At 44.7% G+C, this 22,628-nt stretch overlaps 1 protein-coding gene across 4 annotated transcripts in view; it reads right to left on the bottom strand.

Moving 5' to 3' along the window:
* Positions 1 to 22,628, bottom strand: part of ttc3 (tetratricopeptide repeat domain 3) — a 166,081-nt gene that overhangs the window by 105,688 nt on the left and 37,765 nt on the right. For all 4 annotated transcript variants that reach the window (XM_072513225.1, XM_072513227.1, XM_072513228.1 and 1 more), the window contains exons 6-10: positions 22,571 to 22,624; positions 21,235 to 21,364; positions 14,741 to 14,811; positions 13,811 to 13,905; positions 4,943 to 5,005 (exon numbers count right to left, since the gene is read on the bottom strand). In XM_072513225.1, the coding sequence (XP_072369326.1) occupies positions 4,943 to 5,005; positions 13,811 to 13,905; positions 14,741 to 14,811; positions 21,235 to 21,364; positions 22,571 to 22,624 (413 nt within the window). The remainder of the gene's footprint in view (positions 1 to 4,942; positions 5,006 to 13,810; positions 13,906 to 14,740; positions 14,812 to 21,234; positions 21,365 to 22,570; positions 22,625 to 22,628) is intronic.

Below are 22,628 nucleotides of genomic sequence, written 5' to 3'. Positions count from 1 at the left end.
CAACTCCACCAATCTTCGTATCGTCTGCAAATTTACTGACCCACCCTTCAACTCCCTCATCCAAGTCATTAATGAAAATCACAAACAGCAGAGGACCCAGAACTGATCCCTGCGGTACGCCACTGGTAACTGGGATCCAGGCTGAATATTTGCCATCCACCACCACTCTCTGACTTCTATCGGTTAGCCAGTTCGTTATCCAACTGGCCAAATTTCCCACTATCCCATGCCTCCTTACTTTCTGCAGAAGCCTACCATGGGGAACTTTATCAAATGCCTTACTAAAATCCATGTACACTACATCCACTGCTTTACCTTCATCCACATGCTTGGTCACCTCCTCAAAGAATTCAATAAGATTTGTAAGGCAAGACCTACCCCTCACAAATCCGTGCTGACTATCCCTAATCAAGCAGTGTCTTTCCAGATGCTCAGAAATCCTATCCTTCAGTACCCTTTCCATTACTTTGCCTACCACCGAAGTAAGGCTAACTGGCCTGTAATTCCCAGGGTTACCCCTAGTTCCTTTTTTGAACAGGGGCACGACATTCGCCACTCTCCAATCCCCTGGTACCACCCCTGTTGACAGTGAGGACGAAAAGATCATTGCCAACGGCTCTGCAATTTCATCTCTTGCTTCCCATAGAATCCTTGGATATATCCCGTCAGGCCCGGGGGACTTGTCTATCCTCAAGTTTTTCAAAATGCCCAACACATCTTCCTTCCTGACAAGTATTTCCTCGAGCTTACCAATCTGTTTCACACTGTCCTCTCCAACAATATCGCCCCTCTCATTTGTAAATACAGAAGAAAAATACTCATTCAAGACCTCTCCTATCTCTTCAGACTCAATACACAATCTCCCGCTACTGTCCTTGATCGGACCTACCCTCGCTCTAGTCATTCTCATATTTCTCACATATGTGTAAAAGGCCTTGGGGTTTTCCTTGATCCTACCCGCCAAAGATTGTTCATGCCCTCTCTTAGCTCTCCTAATCCCTTTCTTCAGTTCCCTCCTGGCTATCTTGTATCCCTCCAATGCCCTGTCTGAACCTTGTTTCCTCAGCCTTACATAAGTCACCTTTTTCCTCTTAACAAGACATTCAACCTCTCTTGTCAACCATGGTTCCCTCACTCGACCATCTCTTCCCTGCCTGACAGGGACATACATATCAAGGACACGTAGCACCTGTTCCTTGAACAAGTTCCACATTTCACTTGTGTCCTTCCCTGCCAGCCTATGTTCCCAACTTATGCACTTCAATTCTTGTCTGACAACATCGTATTTACCCTTCCCCCAATTGTAAACCATGCCCTGTTGCACGTACCTATCCCTCTCCATTACTAAAGTGAAAGTCACAGAATTGTGGTCACTATCTCCAAAATGCTCCCCCACTAACAAATCTATCACTTGCCCTGGTTCATTACCCAGTACTAAATCCAATATTGCCCCTCCTCTGGTCGGACAATCGACATACTGTGTTAGAAAAGCTTCCTGGACACACTGCACAAACACCACCCCATCCAAACTATTTGATCTAAAGAGTTTCCACTCAATATTTGGGAAGTTAAAGTCGCCCATGACTACTACCCTATGACTTCTGCACCTTTCCAAAATCTGTTTCCCAATCTGTTCCTCCACATCTCTGTTACTATTGGGGGGCCTATAGAAAACTCCTAACAAGGTGACTGCTCCTTTCCTATTTCTGACTTCAACCCATACTACCTCAATAGGGTGATACTCCTCGAACTGCCTTTCTGCAGCTGTTATACTATCTCTAATTAATAATGCCACCCCCCCCACCTCTTTTACCACCCTCCCTAATCTTATTGAAACATCTATAACCAGGGACCTCCAACAACCATTTCTGCCCCTCTTCTATCCAAGTTTCCGTGATGGCCACCACATCGTAGTCCCAAGTACCGATCCATGCCTTAAGTTCACCCACCTTATTCCTGATGCTTCTTGCGTTGAAGTATACACACTTCAACCCATCTCCGTGCCTGCAAATACTCTCCTTTGTCAGTGTTCCCTTCCCCACTGCCTCATTACATGCTTTGGCGTCCTGAATATCGGCTACCTTAGTTGCTGGACTACAAATCCGGTTCCCATTCCCCTGCCAAATTAGTTTAAACCCTCCCGAAGAGTACTAGCAAACCTCCCTCCCAGGATATTGGTGCCCCTCTGGTTCAGATGCAACCCGTCCTGCTTGTACAGGTCCCACCTTCCCCAGAATGCGCTCCAATTATCCAAATACCTGAAGCCCTCCCTCCTACACCATTCCTGCAGCCACGTGTTCAACTGCACTCTCTCCCCATTCCTAGCCTCGCTATCACGTGGCACCGGCAACAAACCAGAGATGACAACTCTGTCTGTCCTGGCTTTCAACTTCCAGCCTAACTCCCTAAACTTGTTTATTACCTCCACACCCCTTTTCCTACCTATGTCGTTGGTACCAATGTGCACCACGACTTCTGGCTGCTCACCCTCCCCCTTAAGGATCCTGAAGACACAATCCGAGACATCCCTGGCCCTGGCACCCGGGAGGCAACATACCTTCCGGGAGTCTCGCTCGCGACCACAGAATCTCCTATCTATTCCCCTAACCATTGAATCTCCTACAACTATTGCTTTTCTATTCTCCCCCCTTCCCTTCTGAGCCCCAGAGCCAGACTCCGTGCCAGAGACCTGACCGCTAGGGCCTTCCCCCGGTAGGTCATCCCCCCCAACAGCATCCAAAACGGTATACTTGTTTTGAAGGGGAACGGCCACGAGGGATCCCTGCACTGTCTGCCTGTTTGTTTTTTTCCCCCTGACTGTAACCCAGCTATTCTTGTCCTGTACCTTGGGTGTGGTTACTTCCCTGTAACTCTTCTCAATCACCCCCTCTGCCTCCCGGATGATCCGAAGTTCATCCAGCTTCAGCTCCAGTTCCCTAACACGGTCTTTGAGGAGCTGAAGTTGGGTGCACTTCCCGCAGGTATAGTCAGTGGGGACACCGGTGGTATCCCTCACCACCCACATCCTACAGGAGGAGCATGTAACTGGCCTAGCCTCCATCCCCTCTTACCTTAAAGAATATAGCTGCTGTGTGGACTAACTAGATCTCCGCCCTCCGACTCTGCTCCCAGTCAGCTACACTTCCTGTAAACTCCTGGCTCTCTTCGCACTTTTTGCGGAAATGTCGGAAACAAAATGAAAGGAGCACCTTACTCCCTCCTCACCTAACTCCCTCGGTCACCAAACTCTCACTATCGCACTCAAAAAGCACCAAATTCAGCACTCAGTGCAAACAAAGTCTGCACTGTAGGGGATCACTTTTATACTGTGAATCTAGCCTCTGAAAAACTGGCCTAATCCAATTAACTAATTACCAAGCTCCAGCTGCAAGTGCCTACAAGTAGAAGCCTGTTTAAAGCTGATTGAAAATTCACCTTCTTCTAAACCAAACAACAACTTTTAAGTTAATTAACTAAATAAAAGAAAGACTAAACTTTAGATAAAAATGAAGCCTTATACTCCCTCGGTCACCAAACTCTCACTATCGTACTCAAAAAGCACCAAATTCAGCACTCAGTGACATTACCAGTGCAGTAGATAACGGGGAGCCAATGGATGTGGTATATCTGGATTTCAAGAAAGCTTTTGACAAGGTGCCACACAAAAGTTGCTGCATAAACTAAAGATGCATGGCATTGAGGGTAAAGTGGTAGCATGGGTAGAGGATTGGTTAACTAACAGAAATCAGAGAGTGGGGATAAATGGGTGTTTCTCTGGTTCGCAACCTATAACTAGTGGGGTCCCTCAAGGATCAGTGTTGGGCCCGCAGTTGTTCACAATTTACATAGACGATTTGGAGTTGGGGACCAAGTGCAATGTGTCAAAGTTTGCAGACGACACTAAGATGAGTGGTAAAGCAAAAAGTAGAGGATACCAGAAGTCTGCAGAAGGATTTGGATAGGTTAGGTGAATGGGCTAGGGTCTGGCAGATGGAATTCAATGTTGCCAAGTGCGAGGCTATCCATTTTGGGAGGAATAACAGCAGAATGGATTATTATTTAAACGGTAAGAAGTTAAAACATGCTGCTGTGCAGAGGGACCTGGATGTGCTGGTGCACGAGTCGCAAAAAGTTGGTGTGCAGGTACAACAGGTGATTAAGGCGGCGAATCGAGTTTTGTCTTTCATTGCTAGAGGGACGGAGTTCAAGACTAGGGAGGTTATGCTGCAATTGTATAGGGTGTTGGTGAGGCCGCATCTGGAGTATTGTGTTCAGTTTTGGTCTCCTTACCTGAGAAAGGACATATTGGCACTGGAGGGAGTGCAGAGGCGATTCACTAGGTTGATTCCAGAGTTGAGGGGATTAGATTATGACGAGAGGTTGAGTAGACTGGGACTGTACTCATTGGAGTTCAGAAGGATGCGGGGGGGATCTTATTGAAACATATAAAATTATGAAGGGAATAGATGGGAAAGATGCGAGCAGGTTGTTTCCATTGGTCGGGGAAAGCAGAACTAGGGGGCATAGGGGGCAAAATAAGGGGAAGTAGATTTAGGACGGAGTGTAGGAGGAACGTCTTCACCCAAAGGGTTGTGAATCTCTGGAATTCCTTGCCCATTGAAGCAGTTGAGGCTCCTTCTTTGAACGTTTTTAAGAAAAAGATAGATACCTTTCTAAAGAATAAAGGGATTCGGGGATATTGTGTACGGGCCGGAGAGTGGAGCTGAGTCCACAAAGATCAGCCATGATCTCATTAAATGGTGGAGCAGGCTCGAGGGGCCAGATGGCCTACTCCTGTTCCTAGTTCTTATGAGATCTTTTGCTTCTGGGACCGAATGGAAAGAAATCATTGGTTCAGAATGATGTTTCTGAATCAGTTTGTTTCAACGATTGGAACATCACTTTGCATCCAAAGTACTTAATTATAATTTTTCAAACTTACATGTAATTTTCAATTCGTAAAAGGCAAAGAGCTCGGTTTCCATACAGAAGTTCATTGTCAGATCTAGAAGAGATTGGAAAGTAATGCAATCATTAACCCACAGCTTAAAAAACATAATTTTCTATACAGCTTTTAGTTTAACTCCTTTCTCTCGGGATCATTAAATTCCCATGAGACAACTGCCTACAAAAAAGTAAGTAACACTCTTGACCTAGAAAGTGAAAAGGGCACGGAGACTACTCCTGAAAGCATGGGTTAAGTTTAGCAATTTGTAATAAAGATTTGCTGGAGGAGATCTGTGACGATTGTGGTGTTTGTCCTTTGAAGGGCAGCATAGCAGAATAGGGTCACCTGGTTTGAGGGACCAAGTGGAACTGGGGGGGGGGGGGGGGGGGGGGGGGGGGTAGTAGAGTCCTCCCTTAGGCAGAAGGCTGATACAGCTGGTGGGCTGTCCAGGGCAGCCAGGGCCTGCTGGCCTCTGTACAGTTTTTCCTTATTAATAAATAACCTTTGTGTTCCTGACCAAGTCTGTTAAATGGAAACATGGAAAAAATAGGAGTAGAAGGAGGCCATTACACCCTTCAAGCCCGCTCCGCCATTTATTATGATCATGGCTGATCATCCAATCTAATTCAATAGTCCAATCCCGCTTTCCCCCAAATCCTTTGATCCCCTTCGCCCCAAGTGCTGTATCTAATTGCTCCTTGAAACCATACAATATTTTGGACTCGACTACTTCCTGTGGTAACAAATTCCACAGGCTGACCACTCTCTGGGTGAAGACATTTCTCCTCATCTCAGTCCTGAATGATCTACCCCATATCCTCAGTGTGACCCCTGTTTCTGGATACGCCCACCATTGGGAACATTCTTCCTGCATCTACCCTGCTCTGTCTTGTTAGAACTTCATAGGTTTCTCGGAGATCCCCCCTCATTCTTCTGAACTCCAGCGAATATAATCCTAACTGATTCAATCTCTCCTCGTACATCAGTACTGTCATCCCAGGAATCTGTCTGGCAAACCTTCGCTGCACTCCCTCTATAGCTAGAACATCCTTCCTCAGATAAGGAGAGAAAACAGCACACTCTATTCCAGGTGTGGCCTCACCAAGGCCCTGAACAATTGCAGCAAGACATCCCTGCTCCTGTGCTCGAATTCTCTCGCAATGAAGGCCAGCATACCATTTGTCTTCTTTATCGCTTGCTTCACCTGCATGCTTACCTTCAGTGGCTGGTGTACGAGGACACCCAGGTCTCGTTGCACGTTCCCCGCTCCTAATTTATGGACATTCAGATAATATTCCGCCTTCTGGTTTTTGCTACCAAAGTGGATAGCCTCGCATTTATCCAAATTATACTGCACATTCATTTGCCCACTCACTCAACTTGTCCAAGTCACACTGAAGGATCTCTGCATCTCCCTCACAGATCACCGTCCCACCCAACTTGGTGTCATCTGCAAATATGGAGATATTTTGTTCCCTCATGTAAATATGAGCATCGATCCCTGCAGTACCCCACTAGTCACTGCCTGTCAATTTGAAAAAGACCCGTTAATTCCTACTCTTTGTTTCCTGTCTGCCAACCAGTTTTTTTTGTCCACCTCCATGCCCCATCCCACGCACTTTAATTTCACACGCTAATCTTTTGTACAGGACTTTGTCAAAAAACTTCTGAAAGCCCAAATGCACCGGCTCCCCTTCATCAATTCTACATCCTCGAAGAATTTCAGTAGATTTGTCAAGCATGGTTGCCCCTTAATAAATCCATGCTGACTCAGTCCGATCTTGCCACTGTTTCTAAGTACTCTGCTATAAAATCTTTGATAATGGATTCAAGAATTTTCCACACTACTGAAGTCAGGCTTACTGGTCTATAATTCCCTGCTTTCTCTTGACCTCCCTTTTTAATAATAATCTTATTATTGTCACAAGTAGGCTTCCATTAACACTGCAATGAAGTTAATGTGAAAAGTACCTAGTCGCCACACTCTGGCACCTGTTTGGGTATACTGATATGCAGGAACTGTTCAGCAGTCGATAGAATCCTGGAAGATGACCACCAATGCATCAACTATTTCTATAGCCACCTCCTTCAGTACTAGATTATCAGGCCCTGGGGATTTATCAGCCTTCAACCCATTAATTTCCCATTTCTATACTGATATTGATCACCTTCAGTTCTTCTCTCTCACTAAACCCTGCATTCCCCAACATTTCTGGTATCTTATTTGTGAAGACAGAACCATAAGTATGTATTTAGTTGCTGAGCCATTTCTTTGTCCCCTATAATACATTCCCCTGTTTCTGACTAAGGGACCTACATTTGTCTTCACCAATCTTTTTCTCTTCCTGTACCTATAGAAACTTTTACAGTCAGTTTTTATGTTCCTGCAAGCTTACTTTCGTACTCTTATTTTCCCCTTCTTAATCAATCCCTTTGTCCTTCTTTGCTGAATTCTAAACAGCTCCCAATCCTCAGACCTGATGTTTTTCTAGGCCAATTTGTATGTACTTCCTTGGATCAAATACTATCCTTAATTTCCCTTGTAAACCATGGCTTGGCCACCTTTCCCGTTTTCCTTTTGTGCCAGACAGGAATAAACAATTGTTGCAGTTCCTCCATGCGCTCTTTGAATGTTTGCCATTGCCTACCCACTGTCAGTCCGTTAAGTAACATTCCCTAATCGACCATAGCTAACTCACGGCTCATTTCATCGTAGTTTTCTTTGTCACGATTCAGGACTCTAGTCTCAGAATCAACCACTTCACTCTTCATCTTGATGAAAAATTCTATCATATTATGGTCGCTCATCCCCAAGGGGTCTTGCACAACTCGATTGTCAATTATTCCATTCTCATTACACAGTACCCAATCAAGGATGGTCTGTTCTCTAGTTGGCTCCTCAACATATTGATCCAGAAATCCATCCCGCATATACTCCAGGAATTCCTCCTCTGTTGCTAATTTTACTTTTCTAATCTATATGCAGATTTATATCACTGATAATTACAATTGTTCCTTTACCACAAGTATCTCAAATTTTCTGTTTAATGCCATTCCCAATAATACCACTGCAGTTTGGGGGTTTATATGACACCCACTAACATTTTTTGCCCCTTGCTGTTTCTCAGCTCTACCCGTAGATTCCACATGTTAAGAGTTAATATCCTCCCTCACTATTGTATTAATTTCTTCCTAGACCAGCAATACAACTCCGCTGCCTTTTCCTTTATGTCTGTCTTTCCTAAATACTGAATACCCCTGGACATTCAGTTCCCATCCCTGGTCACCCTGCAGCCATGTCTCCATAATCCTGACTATTGGATTGGATTTGTTTATATAATCCTGACTATTGGATTTGGATTTGAGGTACAGTGAAAAGTATTTTTCTGCGAGCTGCTCAACAGATCATTAAGTACATGGGAAGAAAAGGGAAGAAAAGAAAATACATAATAGGACAACACAACATATACAATGTAACTACATAAGCACTGGCATCGGATGAAGCATACAGGGTGTAGTGTTAATGAGGTCTGTTCATAAGAGGGTCATTTAGGAGTCTGGTAACAGCGAGGAAGAAGCTGTTTTTGAGTCTGTTCGTGCTTGTTCTCAGACTTCTGTATCTCCTGCCCGCATTTGGAGTATTGCGTGCAATTCTGGTCACCGCATTATAGGAAGGATGTGGAAGCATTGGAAAGGGTGCAGAGAAGATTTACCAGAATGTTGCCTTGTATGGAGGGAAGATCTTATGAGGAAAGGCTGAGGGACTTGAGGCTGTTTTCGTTAGAGAGAAGGTTAAGAGGTGACTTAATTTGCGTTTGATAAGGTTCCCCAGCGTTTGATAAGGTTCCCCACGGTAGGCTATTGCAGAAAATACGGAGGCTGGGGATTGAGGGTGATTTAGAGATGTGGATCAGAAATTGGCTAGCTGAAAGACAGAGGGTGGTGGTCGATGGGAAATGTTCAGAATGGAGTTCAGTCACAAGTGGAGTACCACAAGGATCTGTTCTGGGGCTGTTGCTGTTTGTCATTTTTATCAACGACCTAGAGGAAGGCGCAGAAGGGTGGGTGAGTAAATTTGCAGACGATACTAAAGTCGGTGGTGTTGTCGATAGTGTGGAAGGAAGTAGCAGGTTACAGAGGGATATAGATAAGCTGCAGAGCTGGGCTGAGAGGTGGCAAATGGAGTTTAATGTAGAGAAGTGTGAGGTGATTCACTTTGGAAGGAATAACAGGAATGTGGAATATTTGGCTAATGGAAAAGTTCTTGAAAGTGTGGATGAGCAGAGGGATCCAGGTGTCCATGTACATAGATCCCTGAAAGTTGCCGCCCAGGTTGATAGGGTTGTGAAGAAGGCCTATGGAGTGTTGGCCTTTATTGGTAGAGGGCTTGAGTTCCGGAGTCAGGAGGTCATGTTGCAGCTGTACAGAACTCTGGTACGGCCGCATTTGGAGTATTGCGTACAGTTCTGGTCACCGCATTATAGGAAGGACGTGGAGGCTTTGGAGCGGGTGCAGAGGAGATTTACCAGGATGTTGCCTGGTATGGAGGGAAAATCTTATGAGGAAAGGCTGATGGACTTGAGGTTGTTTTCGTTGGAGAGAAGAAGGCTAAGAGGAGACTTAATAGAGGCATACAAAATGATTAGGGGGTTGGATAGGGTGGACAGTGAGAGCCTTCTCCTGCGGATGGAAATGGCTGGCACGAGGGGACATAACTTTAAACTGAGGGGTAATAGATATAGGACAGAGGTCAGAGGTAGGTTCTTTACGCAAAGAGTAGTGAGGCCGTGGAATGCCCTACCTGCTACAGTAGTGAACTCGCCAACATTGAGGGCATTTAAAAGTTTATTGGATAAACATATGGATGATAATGGTATAGTGTAGGTTAGATGGCTTTTGTTTCGGTGCAACATCGTGGGCCGAAGGGCCTGTACTGCGCTGTATTGTTCTATGTTCTATGTCATACAAGATGATCAGAGGATTGGATAGGGTGGACAGTGAGAGCCTTTTTCCTCGGATGGTGATGTCTAGCACGAGGGGACATAGCTTTAAATTGAGGGGAGATAGATATAAGACAGACGTCAGAGGTAGGTTTTTTACTCAGAGAGTAGTAAGGGCGTGGAATGCACTGCCTGCAACAGTAGTGGACTCGCCAACACTAAGGGTATTCAAATAGTCATTGGATAGACATATGGACGATAAGGGAATAGTGTAAATGGGCTTTAGAGTGGTTTCACAGGTCGGCGCAACATCAAGGGCCGAAGGGCCTGTACTGCACTGTAATGTTCTATGATGGAAGAAGTTGGAAGAGTAAGCTGGGTGGGAGGGATCTTTGATTGTGCTACCCACTTTCCCCAGGCAGCGAGAGGTGTAGATGGAGTCAATGGATGGGAGGCAGGTTCGTGTGATGGACTGGGCGGTGTTCACGACTCTCTGAAGTTTTTTGCGGTCCTAGGCCGAGCAGTTGCCATACCAGGCTGTGATGCAGTCTGATAGGATGCTTCCTATGGTGCATCTGGAAAAGTTGGTAAGGGTTAATGTGGACATGCCAAATTTCCTTAGTTTCCTGAGGAAGTATAGGCGCTGTTGTGCTTTCTTGGTGGTAGTGTCGACGTGGGTGGACCAGGACAGATTTTTGGAGATGTGCAGCCCTAGGAATTTGAAACTGCTAACCATCTCCACCTCAGCCCCGTTGATGCTTGACAGGGGTACAGTACTTTGCTCCCTGAAGTCAATGACGAGCTCTTTCGTTTTACTGGCATTGAGGGAGAGATTGTTGTCGCTACACCACTCCACTAGGTTCTCCATCTCCCTCCTGTATTCGGACTCATCGTTATTCGAGATCCGGCCCACTATGGTCATATCGTCAGCAAACTTGTAGATGGAGTTGGAACCAAGTTGTGCCATGCAGTCATGTGTACAGGGAGTAGAGTAGGGGGCTAAGTACACAGCCTTGCGGGGCCCCAGTGTTGAGGACTATTGTGGAGGTGTTGTTGTTCATTCTTAATGATTGTGGTCTGTTGGTCAGAAAATCGAGGATCCAGTTGCAGAGTGGGGAGACAAATCCTAGGTTTTGGAGCTTTGATATGAGCTTGGCTGGGATTATGGTGTTGAAGGCGGAGCTGTAGTCAATAAATAGGAGTCTGATGTAGGAGTCCGTGTTTTCGAGATGCTCTAGGGATGAGCGTAGGGCTAGGGAAATGGCGTCTGATGTGGACCGGTTGCAGCGGTATGTGAATTGCAGTGGATCAAGGCGTTCTGGCAGTATGGAGGTGATGCGCTTCATGATCAACCTCTCGAAGCACTTCATGACGACTGAAGTCAGGGCCACTGGACGGTAGTCATTGAGGCACGATGCCTGGTTCTTCTTTGGTACCGATATGATGGTGGTCTTCTTGAAGCAGGTGGGGACCTCGAGTGGAGTGGGGACAGGTTAAAGATGTCCGCGAATACCTCTGCCAGCTGGTCCGCGCAGGCTCTGAGTGCACGACCAGGGATCCCGTCCGGGCCCGTCGCCTTCCGAGGGTTCACTTTCAGGAAGGCCAATCTGACTTCGGAAGCTGTGATGGTGGGTATGGGTGAATTATGGGCTGCTGGGGCACTCTGCAGCGGATTGTTGGTTTCCTGCTCGAACCGGGCATAGAATGCATGGAGTTCATCGGGGAGGGGTGCGCTGCTGCCAGAGATACTGTTTGGCTTTGCTTTGTAGCCCGTTATGTTGTTTAGTCCTTGCCACAACTGCCGAGAGTCTGTCTGTGACTCTAGCGTGGTTTGATATTCTCTCTTGGCATCTCTGATGGCTTTGCGGAGGTTGTACCTGGATTTCATGTATAGGTCAGGGTCGTCTGACTTGAATGCCTCAGATCTGTCCTTCAGTAGGGAGTCAATCTCGCGATTGAGTCCTGGTTTCCGGTTGGGGAACGTACGTACTGCTTTCTTTGGCACGCGATCGTCCACACATTTGCTGATGAAGTCTGTGACGGTGGTGGCATACTCATTTAAGTTGGTCGCTGAGTTCTTAAATATGGACCAGTCCACTGTCTCTAAGCAGTCACGCAAGAGCTCTTCTGTCTCCTCGGACCAGCACTGCACAACCTTCTTAGCTGGATTCTCCCGCTTGAGTTTCTGCTTGTATGTCGGGAGAAGGAGCACCGTCTTATGGTCTGATTTCCCAAAGTGCGGTCGGGGGATGGAACGGTAGGCGCCCTTGATTTTTGAGTAGCAGTGGTCAAGAGTGTTGTCGCCCCTGGTGGGACAGGAGATGTGCTGGTGGAATTTTGGCAATACATTCTTGAGGTTGACCTTGTTGAAGTCTCCGGCCACGATGAACAAGGCCTCCGGGTGTTCTGTTTCGTAGTGTTTATAACGGTGTATAGTTCGTCCAGCGCCTTCCTCACTTCTGCCTGGGGTGGGATGTAGACCGCTGTGATAATGGCTGAAGTGAACTCACGTGGAAGATAATATGGGCGGCACTTTACGGTCAGGTATTCCAGGTCTGGGGAGCAGAAGGTCACCAGGGTCGCCACATCAACTTGCGTCTATATTGCGTCACATCCGCCTATATCCGCTTGCGTCTAGAAACAAAGCCTTTAAGTTTGTCTTTTTAACATTACTTGTCTCGCTCCCAATATTTTCCACTGTGGCCCTGTTTGAATCTGGCTCTTAGTTTATCTCCTTATATCTCTTTCTGTCTTTTATTTTTGTCCTTATTTCCCCCTCCTCTCGACTCCTCACATAGGATTCATCCCCCTGCAATATTAGTTTAAACCTACTCCAACCACTCTGGCAAATACTCCCCAGGACATTAGTCTCGGTCCTGCCCAAGTGTAACCCATCCAGTTTGCACTGGTCCCACCTCCCCCAGAACCGGTCCTAATGCAACAGGAATCTGACCCCCCATATCATCTCTTCAGCCACATATTTCTCCGATATAACCTGCAATTTCTACTCTGACTAGCACGTGGCACTGGAAGTAATCCTGAGATCACTACCTTAGAGGTCCGACTTCTCAACTATATTCCTAACTCCCTGTATTCTGTCTTGTAGGACCTCATTCCTTTTTTGAACCTCTGTCATTGGTACCGATGTGCACCACGACCACTGGCTGTTCACCCTCCCCCTCCAGAATGTCCTGTAACCGCTCAGAGACATCCTTGACCAGAGCACCAGGGAGACAACATACCATCCTGGAGTCTCGTTTGCGGCCACAGAAACTATTCCCCATACAACTGAATCCGCTATAACTATTGCATTCACACACTTTTTATTCCTCCCCTGTGCAGCAGTTCTAACCGTGGTGCAACAAATTTGGCTACTGCTGCTTTGCCAAGAGGTCATTCCCCTCAACAGAATCCAAAGCGGGATATCTGTTTTGAGGGGAATGGCCACAGGAGATTCCTGCACTGCCTGCCGAGCTCCGTTCTGCCTGGTGGTCACCCATTCCCTTCCTCCCGGTGGAGTGAGTCTGCGATGTGACCACTTTGCGGTACCTGCTATCCACGACACTCTCCGCTTCATGGATTCTCCACAGTGTCTCCAGCCGCCGCTCTAGCTCCGAAACCGTACAATTATTATAAGATCAATTAACAATTAATCCAAAGAGTGCTGTACTGCAGCAGACTGCAAGCATGTTAAAAGCGGTAGCTAAAAATGGAGTTAAAATGAACTTATGCTTTATGTTCTTTCGATGAATAGTCAGACTGCTACATGTCTTCATGCTTGAGATCGTTTCTACTGTTATTAAAGCATTTTCTTTTTTTCAATCAGTTAGAACAACAGAGCAAAGCGGCTTGCAAAGGAACTAGCGTAAATATCAGGCTGCACAATTGGACTTGTGAAGTTCTGTGCTCTTGGCTCAAGTACCTTAAATCAATTGCCTTGGAGTACCAGTTTACAGCAGCTTCGTAGTTTTCATTTTTAAATTCATCGTTGCCTCTATTTCTATATTCTTCACTTTTCTGAAATGAAGAAAGGAGAATGGAGACTCCGCACTCACTGCAGGTTTTAATATCAATGAATCAAAGTCTAACAGTATTAAAAATGTTTTCTATAAAAGGCATTACTTAAAAAATTACAGGCATACCTTCTAAATACAGATATTAACTCCAGACGTATTGGCTCTGATTTATTTCAAGATAGCAATAGAAATGCAATATTTAAAGTATCAAAACACCTGAAAAAGTCACAAGGTGGCGAAATCTAGCATTGCATCTCCTTCCCACTTTCTCCGCAGGCCCAAAGAATAAATTCAATAAATATTGGAAGTGCATAATAATTTTTTAGTTTATCATACACTCAGTGCGGCTCACCTATGCATGCTTAAAGTTACATATATGCACACGCAGGGCCTTGTAATTTGCTAACAGAAAGATGGCCAGGCACGACACTTTTTTCAATTAAATGAAGGCCTGGGGGAATGTTTTCTGGTGCATTCTCCATGGCAACACCTCTACCAGTGTCCACTTGCCAACCAATCAGCACTCTTTTCACCTACAGGTTAAATTGTTGTTCCCAAGGAAATTCAGTATCCTTGAAAGTCTGGCCTGATGAGTGCAAGACGAAAAGCTTCAACAGCATGTTTCTTTTTACAGCAATACAGGAACAAAGGCGATAAACCCAACGTTAAGAACAGTGATGAAAAAAAGTATGAGCCTTCGTGGCAGTGGTTATTGAAAAGTGAGGTAATATTTATACCTGAAGGAAATGTTACAGTACATTTCAGAAAACTTTGCAGTTCAGCATTCTGCAGCACAAAATCTTAGTCACAGAATGTTTTACCTTCTATCTACATACCTGGTCCTCTCTCTTTGGCATTAAATTAGGAATGTTCTCACAGTTTAGATACATCTTTACAAAATATGCATCTGTAAGAAGAAAATGAAACATTTAAAGTAAATATAGTTCCTTCACAATTTACACAGTTAAGTTTCTAACAGTCAAACTGGTGGTTTATTTAGACTTTCAGAAGGCTTTCGACAAGGTCTCACATAGCAGATTAATATGTAAAGTTAAAGCGCATGGAACTGCGGGCAGTGTCTTGAGATGGATAAAAAGCTGGTTAGCAGAGAGGAAGCAAAAAGTTGAAATAAACGGGTCTTTTTCTGATTGGCAGGCAGAGACTAGTGGGGTCTGACATACATGGGACCATGCCTAGCAAGAATTGAAACTTTCAAGAGAGGATGTGAAAAGAACACAAAATTGTAAATATGCAGGAACTAAACTTTAATTTTAAACAGATTCCAAACTAAGTCACAACTGGCTTACACTCACAAACATTGGAACAGAAATGCTCCACAGTGGTCGATAACTGCAGGACGAATTCCCAATTTCAACTACGGGAGATACTGTATCGAGATCAGGTAGCTAGCTACCTGTAAGGTTTTCGGGCAATTCGGCCTTTTTGGAACTGCCCAAGAATAAAAACTCAGAGACTGTAAACTGACTTTTCAGCCAAGAGAACGGAACCAGTTTTCCCAGCAGGCTTGGTCCGCTGAGCTGAGTAGGGACATAAGTACATAAATATTTACAAACCCCCCCCCTAGGAGCTACAAGGAAGAAGGAGCCAGACAACGAGATAACATCAAAACACAGACAAAGGGGCACGGGAATACACAGGAGGCTTGCCTGCAAGCAGGACAATGGGATGGTCATAGCCCCATGCAAATGTAAATGACCTGGCCTCCACCAGAGCAGAATCCAATTAACACCCCATCAACATAGCGAGGTGAGAATAGCAGCCATCTCCGGAGCAGCTGGAAGACACTGAAATTCTTCACAAGAGAGCTTAACCTCGTTATCCTAGAAAACAGACTGTCTGGGTTCAGTATATTGCGCTGGAAAAGCCCCTAGAAGATAAGCGGTAGAAAAAACCAAGTTGGAGGCGGACCTGGGGGAGGTACTCCAATCTTGACAGAAGCTACCGGCAGAAACTCACTGGGAGAAGGGGGCGGAGCCAGCGCCAAATTCAAATCGCGCAGGTCTGAAAAAACCAAGTTGGAGGCGGACCTGGGGGAGGTACTCCAATCTTGACAGAAGCTACCGGCAGAAACTCACTGGGAGAAGGGGGCGGAGCCAGCGCCAAATTCAAATCGTGCAGGTCTGAAAAAACCAAGTTGGAGGCGGACCTGGGGGAGGTACTCCAATCTTGACAGAAGCTACCGGCAGAAACTCACTGGAAGGAGGGGGCGGAGTCAGCGCCAAATTCAAATCGCGCAGGTCTGCCTAGCTGGAAGGGGCGGACCTGCGAGGAATACCCGGAAACATACAGCTCTGGCCGGCTCAAAGGGGGCGGGACCAGCGGGAACTTTAAAACTTACCTTTTTCAATGCAAAAGGGGCTGGCCGATCACAGAACAAAGCCAGGTAAAACAATATAAAAGGGGCTGTGTTTTCGATTGGGGGTCTCTTCGTTCTTGGCTCGACCTCTGCACCCCTGACTTGACCTCTGCAGCCTGTGACCGTAAGTACCCTGCAGCAGCTTGCGAAACTCCCTTGACTTTAATAGTGGTTGAGGCTTTGGGGAAGGGAACTTGTTTTGTGCCTTGTGCTATTGCTAAAAACTGTGTAATCATAAGAATTTTCGTTGTGTCCGTTATATTACTTTTGAATAGACTTAGTTTGTATTAGAGCATAAGATTTTATTGTATTTTCTTCTGTTGATGATTTTGACCTGGGTTTTGCAATAAACCTTGATTTGATGATAATTGGAGTCGTTTAAATTCTTCAATCTTTCACCAGCGATCTCTGACCAAGTCATTGTTAAAATACTCCTCACCTTAATTCCGGGTTCAAGAATCGAGGGTCATCTTGAGCGATTCACTCAGGACAGACTGCTGGTTAGGAAATAAACAGCAGTGTCCTATTCTCTCTCTTGGGAAAGCTACTCTAGCGAAGTAGGAACCGGGTGGGTGTTGCACCACCGGCAAGAGAGAGAATCACCTGGGTATTGGTAGGGGTCTGGAGATCTGTGTGATATAAGCCTCAGGCTGCCGGTTAGGAATAAACGGCAGGCTTGATTCAGTGCTCTCTTCAGTGGAAGTGTCCCAGTGCGACATCCCCTGGCCTCTGAAGTTTCAGTGCCAGCTGGAGAGAGACACACACAGATACTCAAACCCCAAATATCGGCCCAGTAGTGGAGTAGCGGAGATGGCACCCTCTACATACCCCACTGGATGTGGTCAGTAGAAGATAAACTTATGAGAGACAAGAGTTGCCAACAGCTGTTGCAAAGCAGACGTGCATCATGTTGCCAAGTGAGACAATGATGCATGCTCCTATCAACATTTTTGAGATATAATTGGAATGGAGCGGAGAGCAAGCCGGAGGAGAAACAGTGCGAGAGGTCAACAGAGAAAGGTGGGTGAACCAGCAACAAGAGTCAGTGAGCGTAGAGAGTGAGCGTGAGGGGAAACAGTGTGAGGCCTTCAGATAAAAATAGGAGAACAAAGGCAGAGAGTCAGTGAAAGCGGTATATCAGAGCCAAAGCATGAAAGGAAAACAGAACTTTTAAATAAATAGTGTAATGGCTAGCCGAGGGAAAGGTAGAGCCCATCTGATAGGATAGATATAGGTTTCAGGATGACAGGCAGATAATGACAGGATAGGTACAATCATAGAAAATGGAAAAATGTGAAGGATTGACATTGGAATGATGAATATGGAAAGACAGTATAACATGAAAAGCACAATTTTGAATGGTGTAGATGAGCAGAGATATCGGTGTATTCATATATACAAATCCTTAAACTGTGGTAGGGCAAATGATAAGATGGTTCAAAAAAATAGCACATGGGTTACTTTGCTTTTATTTTCCAAATCATGCTAGAACTTTAGAAATCACTGGTTAGGCTTCCACTAGAGTACTGTGCACATTTCTGATCACATTTCAGGAAATATATACTGCAAAGGCTTAAAGGTACAGACGGAGTTCACTATGATGTACCAGGAATGATAAATTCAGTTATGAGAAGCGTTTGGAAAAGTTAGGATTAATCTCCCAAGAACAAAGGTTAAGAATTAATTTAATAGAGATTTTCAAGTTGGTGAATTACCCCAAGAACAAAAGTGAAGAATTAATTTAATAGAGATTGTCAAGTTGGTGAATTAATAAGAAATAATATTCGCTCTGGGAGGTGAGTCAATAAACAGAGGCCAGAGACTTAAAATCAATGGGAAAAGATGCAATGGGAAGATAAAGAGTGTCATGGAATATAACATACAGTGCAGAAGGAGGCCATTTGGCCCATCGAGTCTTCACCGACCCACTTCAGCCCTCACTTCCACCCAATCCCTGTAACCCAATAACCCCATCTAACCTTTTTGGACACGAAGGGCAATTTAGCATGGCCAGTCCACCTAATCCGCATGCCTTTGGACTGTGGGAGGAAACCGGAGCACCCGGAGGAAACCCACGCAGACACAGACATTGACCCAGCGGGACCCTGGTGCTGTGAAGCCATGGTGCTAGCCACTGTGCTACCAATTTGCAGCACTATCTGAAAAAAGTAGCTGATTCCATTAATAATTTTAAAAGGGAGTCACAAGTAGTAGAGGATGAGGAATTTACAGGATTATGGACAGGAAGCAGGGGTGTTTGATAAGTAAAACTTCCCCCCAGAAGGGCCAGCACAGGCACCAGGTGCCAAATGGCCTTCTCCTGTATTGTAGGTTTCTATACTTGTATGAATAAGACAGAGAACAAATCCATGAACGTAAAAATGTAACGACCGTATGGATTGCTAAAAATAAATTCAAATCTACCACGAATGCTGCTCCTCACAGATATTCACAGAAGCACAAATGTAACGAATCTAGAACTCCAGCTCACAACAGCTCAATTCCACCATCTATTGCTACAAACCTTTCCTACTCTGACGCTGGTTTACAAATTCTTTCATAACTTGATCGCTGTGAACACCGAGATCCATCCTATATCCTTCTCTACTCCTCCTGCTCCAACAGCAGTACATCAATCAGTTTACATGGCCCTACACTCTATATTTACTCTATAAACCAGGAGCACAGGGCTAAAGAGCTGGCTTTTAAAGCAGACCAAGGCAGGCCAGCAGCACGGTTCAATTCCCGTACCAGCCTCCCCGAACAGACGCCGGTATGTGGCGACCAGGGGCTTTTCACAGTAACTTTGTTTGAAGCCTACTTGTGACAATAAGCGATTTTCATTTCATTTTTCATTTCATTATCCCAAACCCTTCCACCTTGAAACATCTCACCTCGCTTTCAAAAGCCTCTATGTTCTATGTTCTACCTTCAAACACACGAACAACTCCTGCTTATGGTCCATTTACCCCAACCTGTTCATAAAGCCCCCTTGGGGCTTTACAAATTCCTAGGGGTGCACATCCCCAAAAATCTGTCCTGGTCCACCCACGTCGACGCTACCACCAAGAAAGCACAACAGCGCCTATACTTCCTCAGGAAACTAAGGAAATTTGACATGTCCACATTAACCCTTACCAACTTTTACAGGTGCACCATAGAAAGCATCTTATCGGGCTGCATCACAGCCTGGTATGGCAACTGCTCGTCCCAGGACCGCAAGAAACTTCAGAGAGCCGTGAACACAGCCCAGTCCATCACACAAACCTGCCTCCCATCCATTGACTCCATCTACACCTCCCGCTGCCTGGGGAAAGCGAGCAGCATAATCAAAGATCCCTCCCACCCGGCTTACTCACTCTTCCAACTTCTTCCATCGGGCAGGAGATACAGAAGTCTGAGAACACGCACGAACAGACTCAAAAACAGCTTCTTCCTCGCTGTTACCAGACTCCTAAATGACCCTCTTATGAACAGACCTCATTAACACTACACCCTGTATGCTTCATCCGATGCCAGTGCTTATGTAGTTACATTGTATATGTTGTGTTGCCCTATTATGTATTTTCTTTTATTCCCTTTTCTTCTCATGTACTTAATGATCTGTTGAGCTGCTCGAAGAAAAATACTTTTCACTGTACCTCGGTACACGTGACAATAAACAAATCCAATCCAATCCAATGGTGCTTTCACTAAACTAAGCGCGACCGCCTGCACACAACTGTAACTTTGCTCATTAATAATCAATATTAGCATCTTTCTCCATTTAATTTTTTTATACCTAAATACAGTTAAAGACTAATAAAATAATTCAGCATATTATAATTCAGAATATTATAATTGGGTCATCACACTGGTGTAAATGGGATGTGACATTTAACTCACAGGCACCACAGACATTGCTCCAAATTTCACCACCTCTTATATTGCCGGCTGGTTTGTAGCGTAAGTATTAACATATCAGCATCAATGTGGGTATTTTACATTAATATTTGAAAGAAACTAGCTATTTCTTTAGGTAAAAGAGGGTTAATTAATAAGTTGAATTAATAATTGATTTAAAAAGCTCAATCAGAAACCATTTAAAATGGATTCCATCATGACTGTGCAAAATGAATATTGCTTGCCTGTGCAAAATGAATATTGTGTGCCTCTGCAAAACGGATATCTGTTTGCAAGGAAAAGCTTGCAACAAGCTAAGCAAATGCAACATTTCTAATGAAGGTCAGGTTGACAGAGTTCATATGAACCATCCTTTGTCCAAAAGAAAGAATTATATTACGTGCCCTAGATAAAATGCACACCAACATACCATAAGCACAAAAATTAAATACCAATATGCGATAAGGCCCTACTGAGGAATTTATGGATGCAACATTTAATGTTAGCTTTAAGGTTTGATGAAATAATGTTGCATATGGGCTGGCAGCTCACAGATCAAATCAAAAGCATTAGAAATTGACTCAATCCAATCAACACGTTACAGGGGCAAGGAATAGATTGATTTAGATGGATAACAAATTCCTTTAAAAAAGCCATGGTTTCGAACTATAGCTCTGTTCATGAATCATCCTTTTACTTTTGCTTAGAAGCTATCTTCTAATATCTAGCAGTCTACACTCTATGATCTATTTTCTATTTCTCTATGATCTATTTCATACAAAGAAACCGTTACTGTTATTGTATTTTGAATTCAAGTTGTCTGTAAGTTACTAAGGATAATCTGATTCTCAAAACAGTCTTTTGCAGGCAAGGGCTGAACTGAGAACCTTGTAAACTCTGTAACAAGAATTTCTTTTATAATCGATCGACAGATACAAAATAAATTACTTTGCACCGAAAAGGACTCTCAAAGATTCTGCATTGTTAGTTGCATGGTGCAGCGTCACAGAAATATATGCAATAACAGAAAGTGTAGATCTACCAAGATTATACAGCTCGGAGACCACTTACATTGAAAACAGGTAATTGCAATGGCTGCCATCCGTGACCGTTTTGTTCCATAGCTCACCTCCCCACGCAGAGAGTTAAATTCTCCTGTCTTTTCTATCATATCAATGGCACCATCAAGATCACAATTAACCTGCGTAAAGGAAATGAAAAGAACTATGCAGAAATTACAATTTTCTTTTCTGTCTTCAGCATACATGATTCTTCAAGCAAATAAAAGTAAAATTAAATAATTAAAAATTGTATTTCAAATAAAAGGAGAAAATGTTGAAAACATTTCAAGACTCCTCACCCACAAAGGCGGGTTTGAGAAAAGTAGGGATGGTGCTATCAGGCAGGAAGATATAGGCTGCCGATCGCACTGCCTTCCCTCCTCCCTCCAATTTACTCCAGGGCAGGAAGACTCAAGAATAGCCTTCACGGCCGGAGATCAATCAAGATCCTTAGGTGGCAAATTAAAGGCCTCAAACTGCCGCCGTTAGTATTTAATCAGCAACAGGTAGGGACAACACCAAATAGGCCGACAACCAGAAAAACCTTGCCTGGTAGGCCTAGTAGTGTTCCTCCTTATCGGGTATGTCTCCACTCCCTCGTCGGGGGTCTTCATCTTGCACCAGAAAATCCAACCCACTCACCTTTTTCCTGGGGCTCCAGTTTTAATCCATGGTGTGGGCTACACTGTAATACCAGCAGTGGCCCCCGCGCATGATGGCCAATACTGGAGAGCTGCCAGCCTCTGACTGGTCAGCATCTCTTGAAGGTGGGATATCTGGTCTCCAGCAGTATTTGCGGGGGCGGGGAAGAAGCGGAGGGGAGGGAAGAGGGGGAGAGAGAAAGAGAATATCCCTCATAGGATACAGGAAGCTGATCAAGTAGGTACTTGCTTGTGCTTAAATCTCTTCGGTCCTCATGGAAATTCCCAGGGTGGGGTTACTGCCAGTTGGCCAGCTCGTGGGCAGACCCCCTGACGTGACCATTAAATTCTGCCCAACGTTTCAGGTTCATGATCTTGGCAGAACTGGAGATTGAAATAACATGTTTTAAACAAGCAAAGGGGAGGTGGAGGGAGGAAAATAAAAAGGAAAGATTTGTAATGGTGGAAAGCAAGAGATTAAATGACAAAAGGGATGATGCAAAAAAAAAAAAAGTAGTTTTACAAGAAAAGAATCAAAAGATGGGTCTAGAGGTATAAATTAGTAACTTGTCTTTATTTAACAGCACTGCTGAAAAAACGCTAGGATTTAGATCAAATAACGCAACTTTATCACTCCATGCAAGTTCTTTGCAAACAACTACTTATTACTGTTCCATGAAGTCAATGCTTAGTTACTTTACTTACCCCATCTACTTTATCCCATAAATCCAATAAGCAGGACAGAAATTTTGTAGAGTGCTGC

Source organism: Scyliorhinus torazame, chromosome 8 (genome assembly GCF_047496885.1).
Source record: "Scyliorhinus torazame isolate Kashiwa2021f chromosome 8, sScyTor2.1, whole genome shotgun sequence".
Classification (NCBI taxonomy): domain Eukaryota; kingdom Metazoa; phylum Chordata; class Chondrichthyes; order Carcharhiniformes; family Scyliorhinidae; genus Scyliorhinus; species Scyliorhinus torazame.
This window is presented reverse-complemented; position numbering and strand designations above follow the sequence as displayed.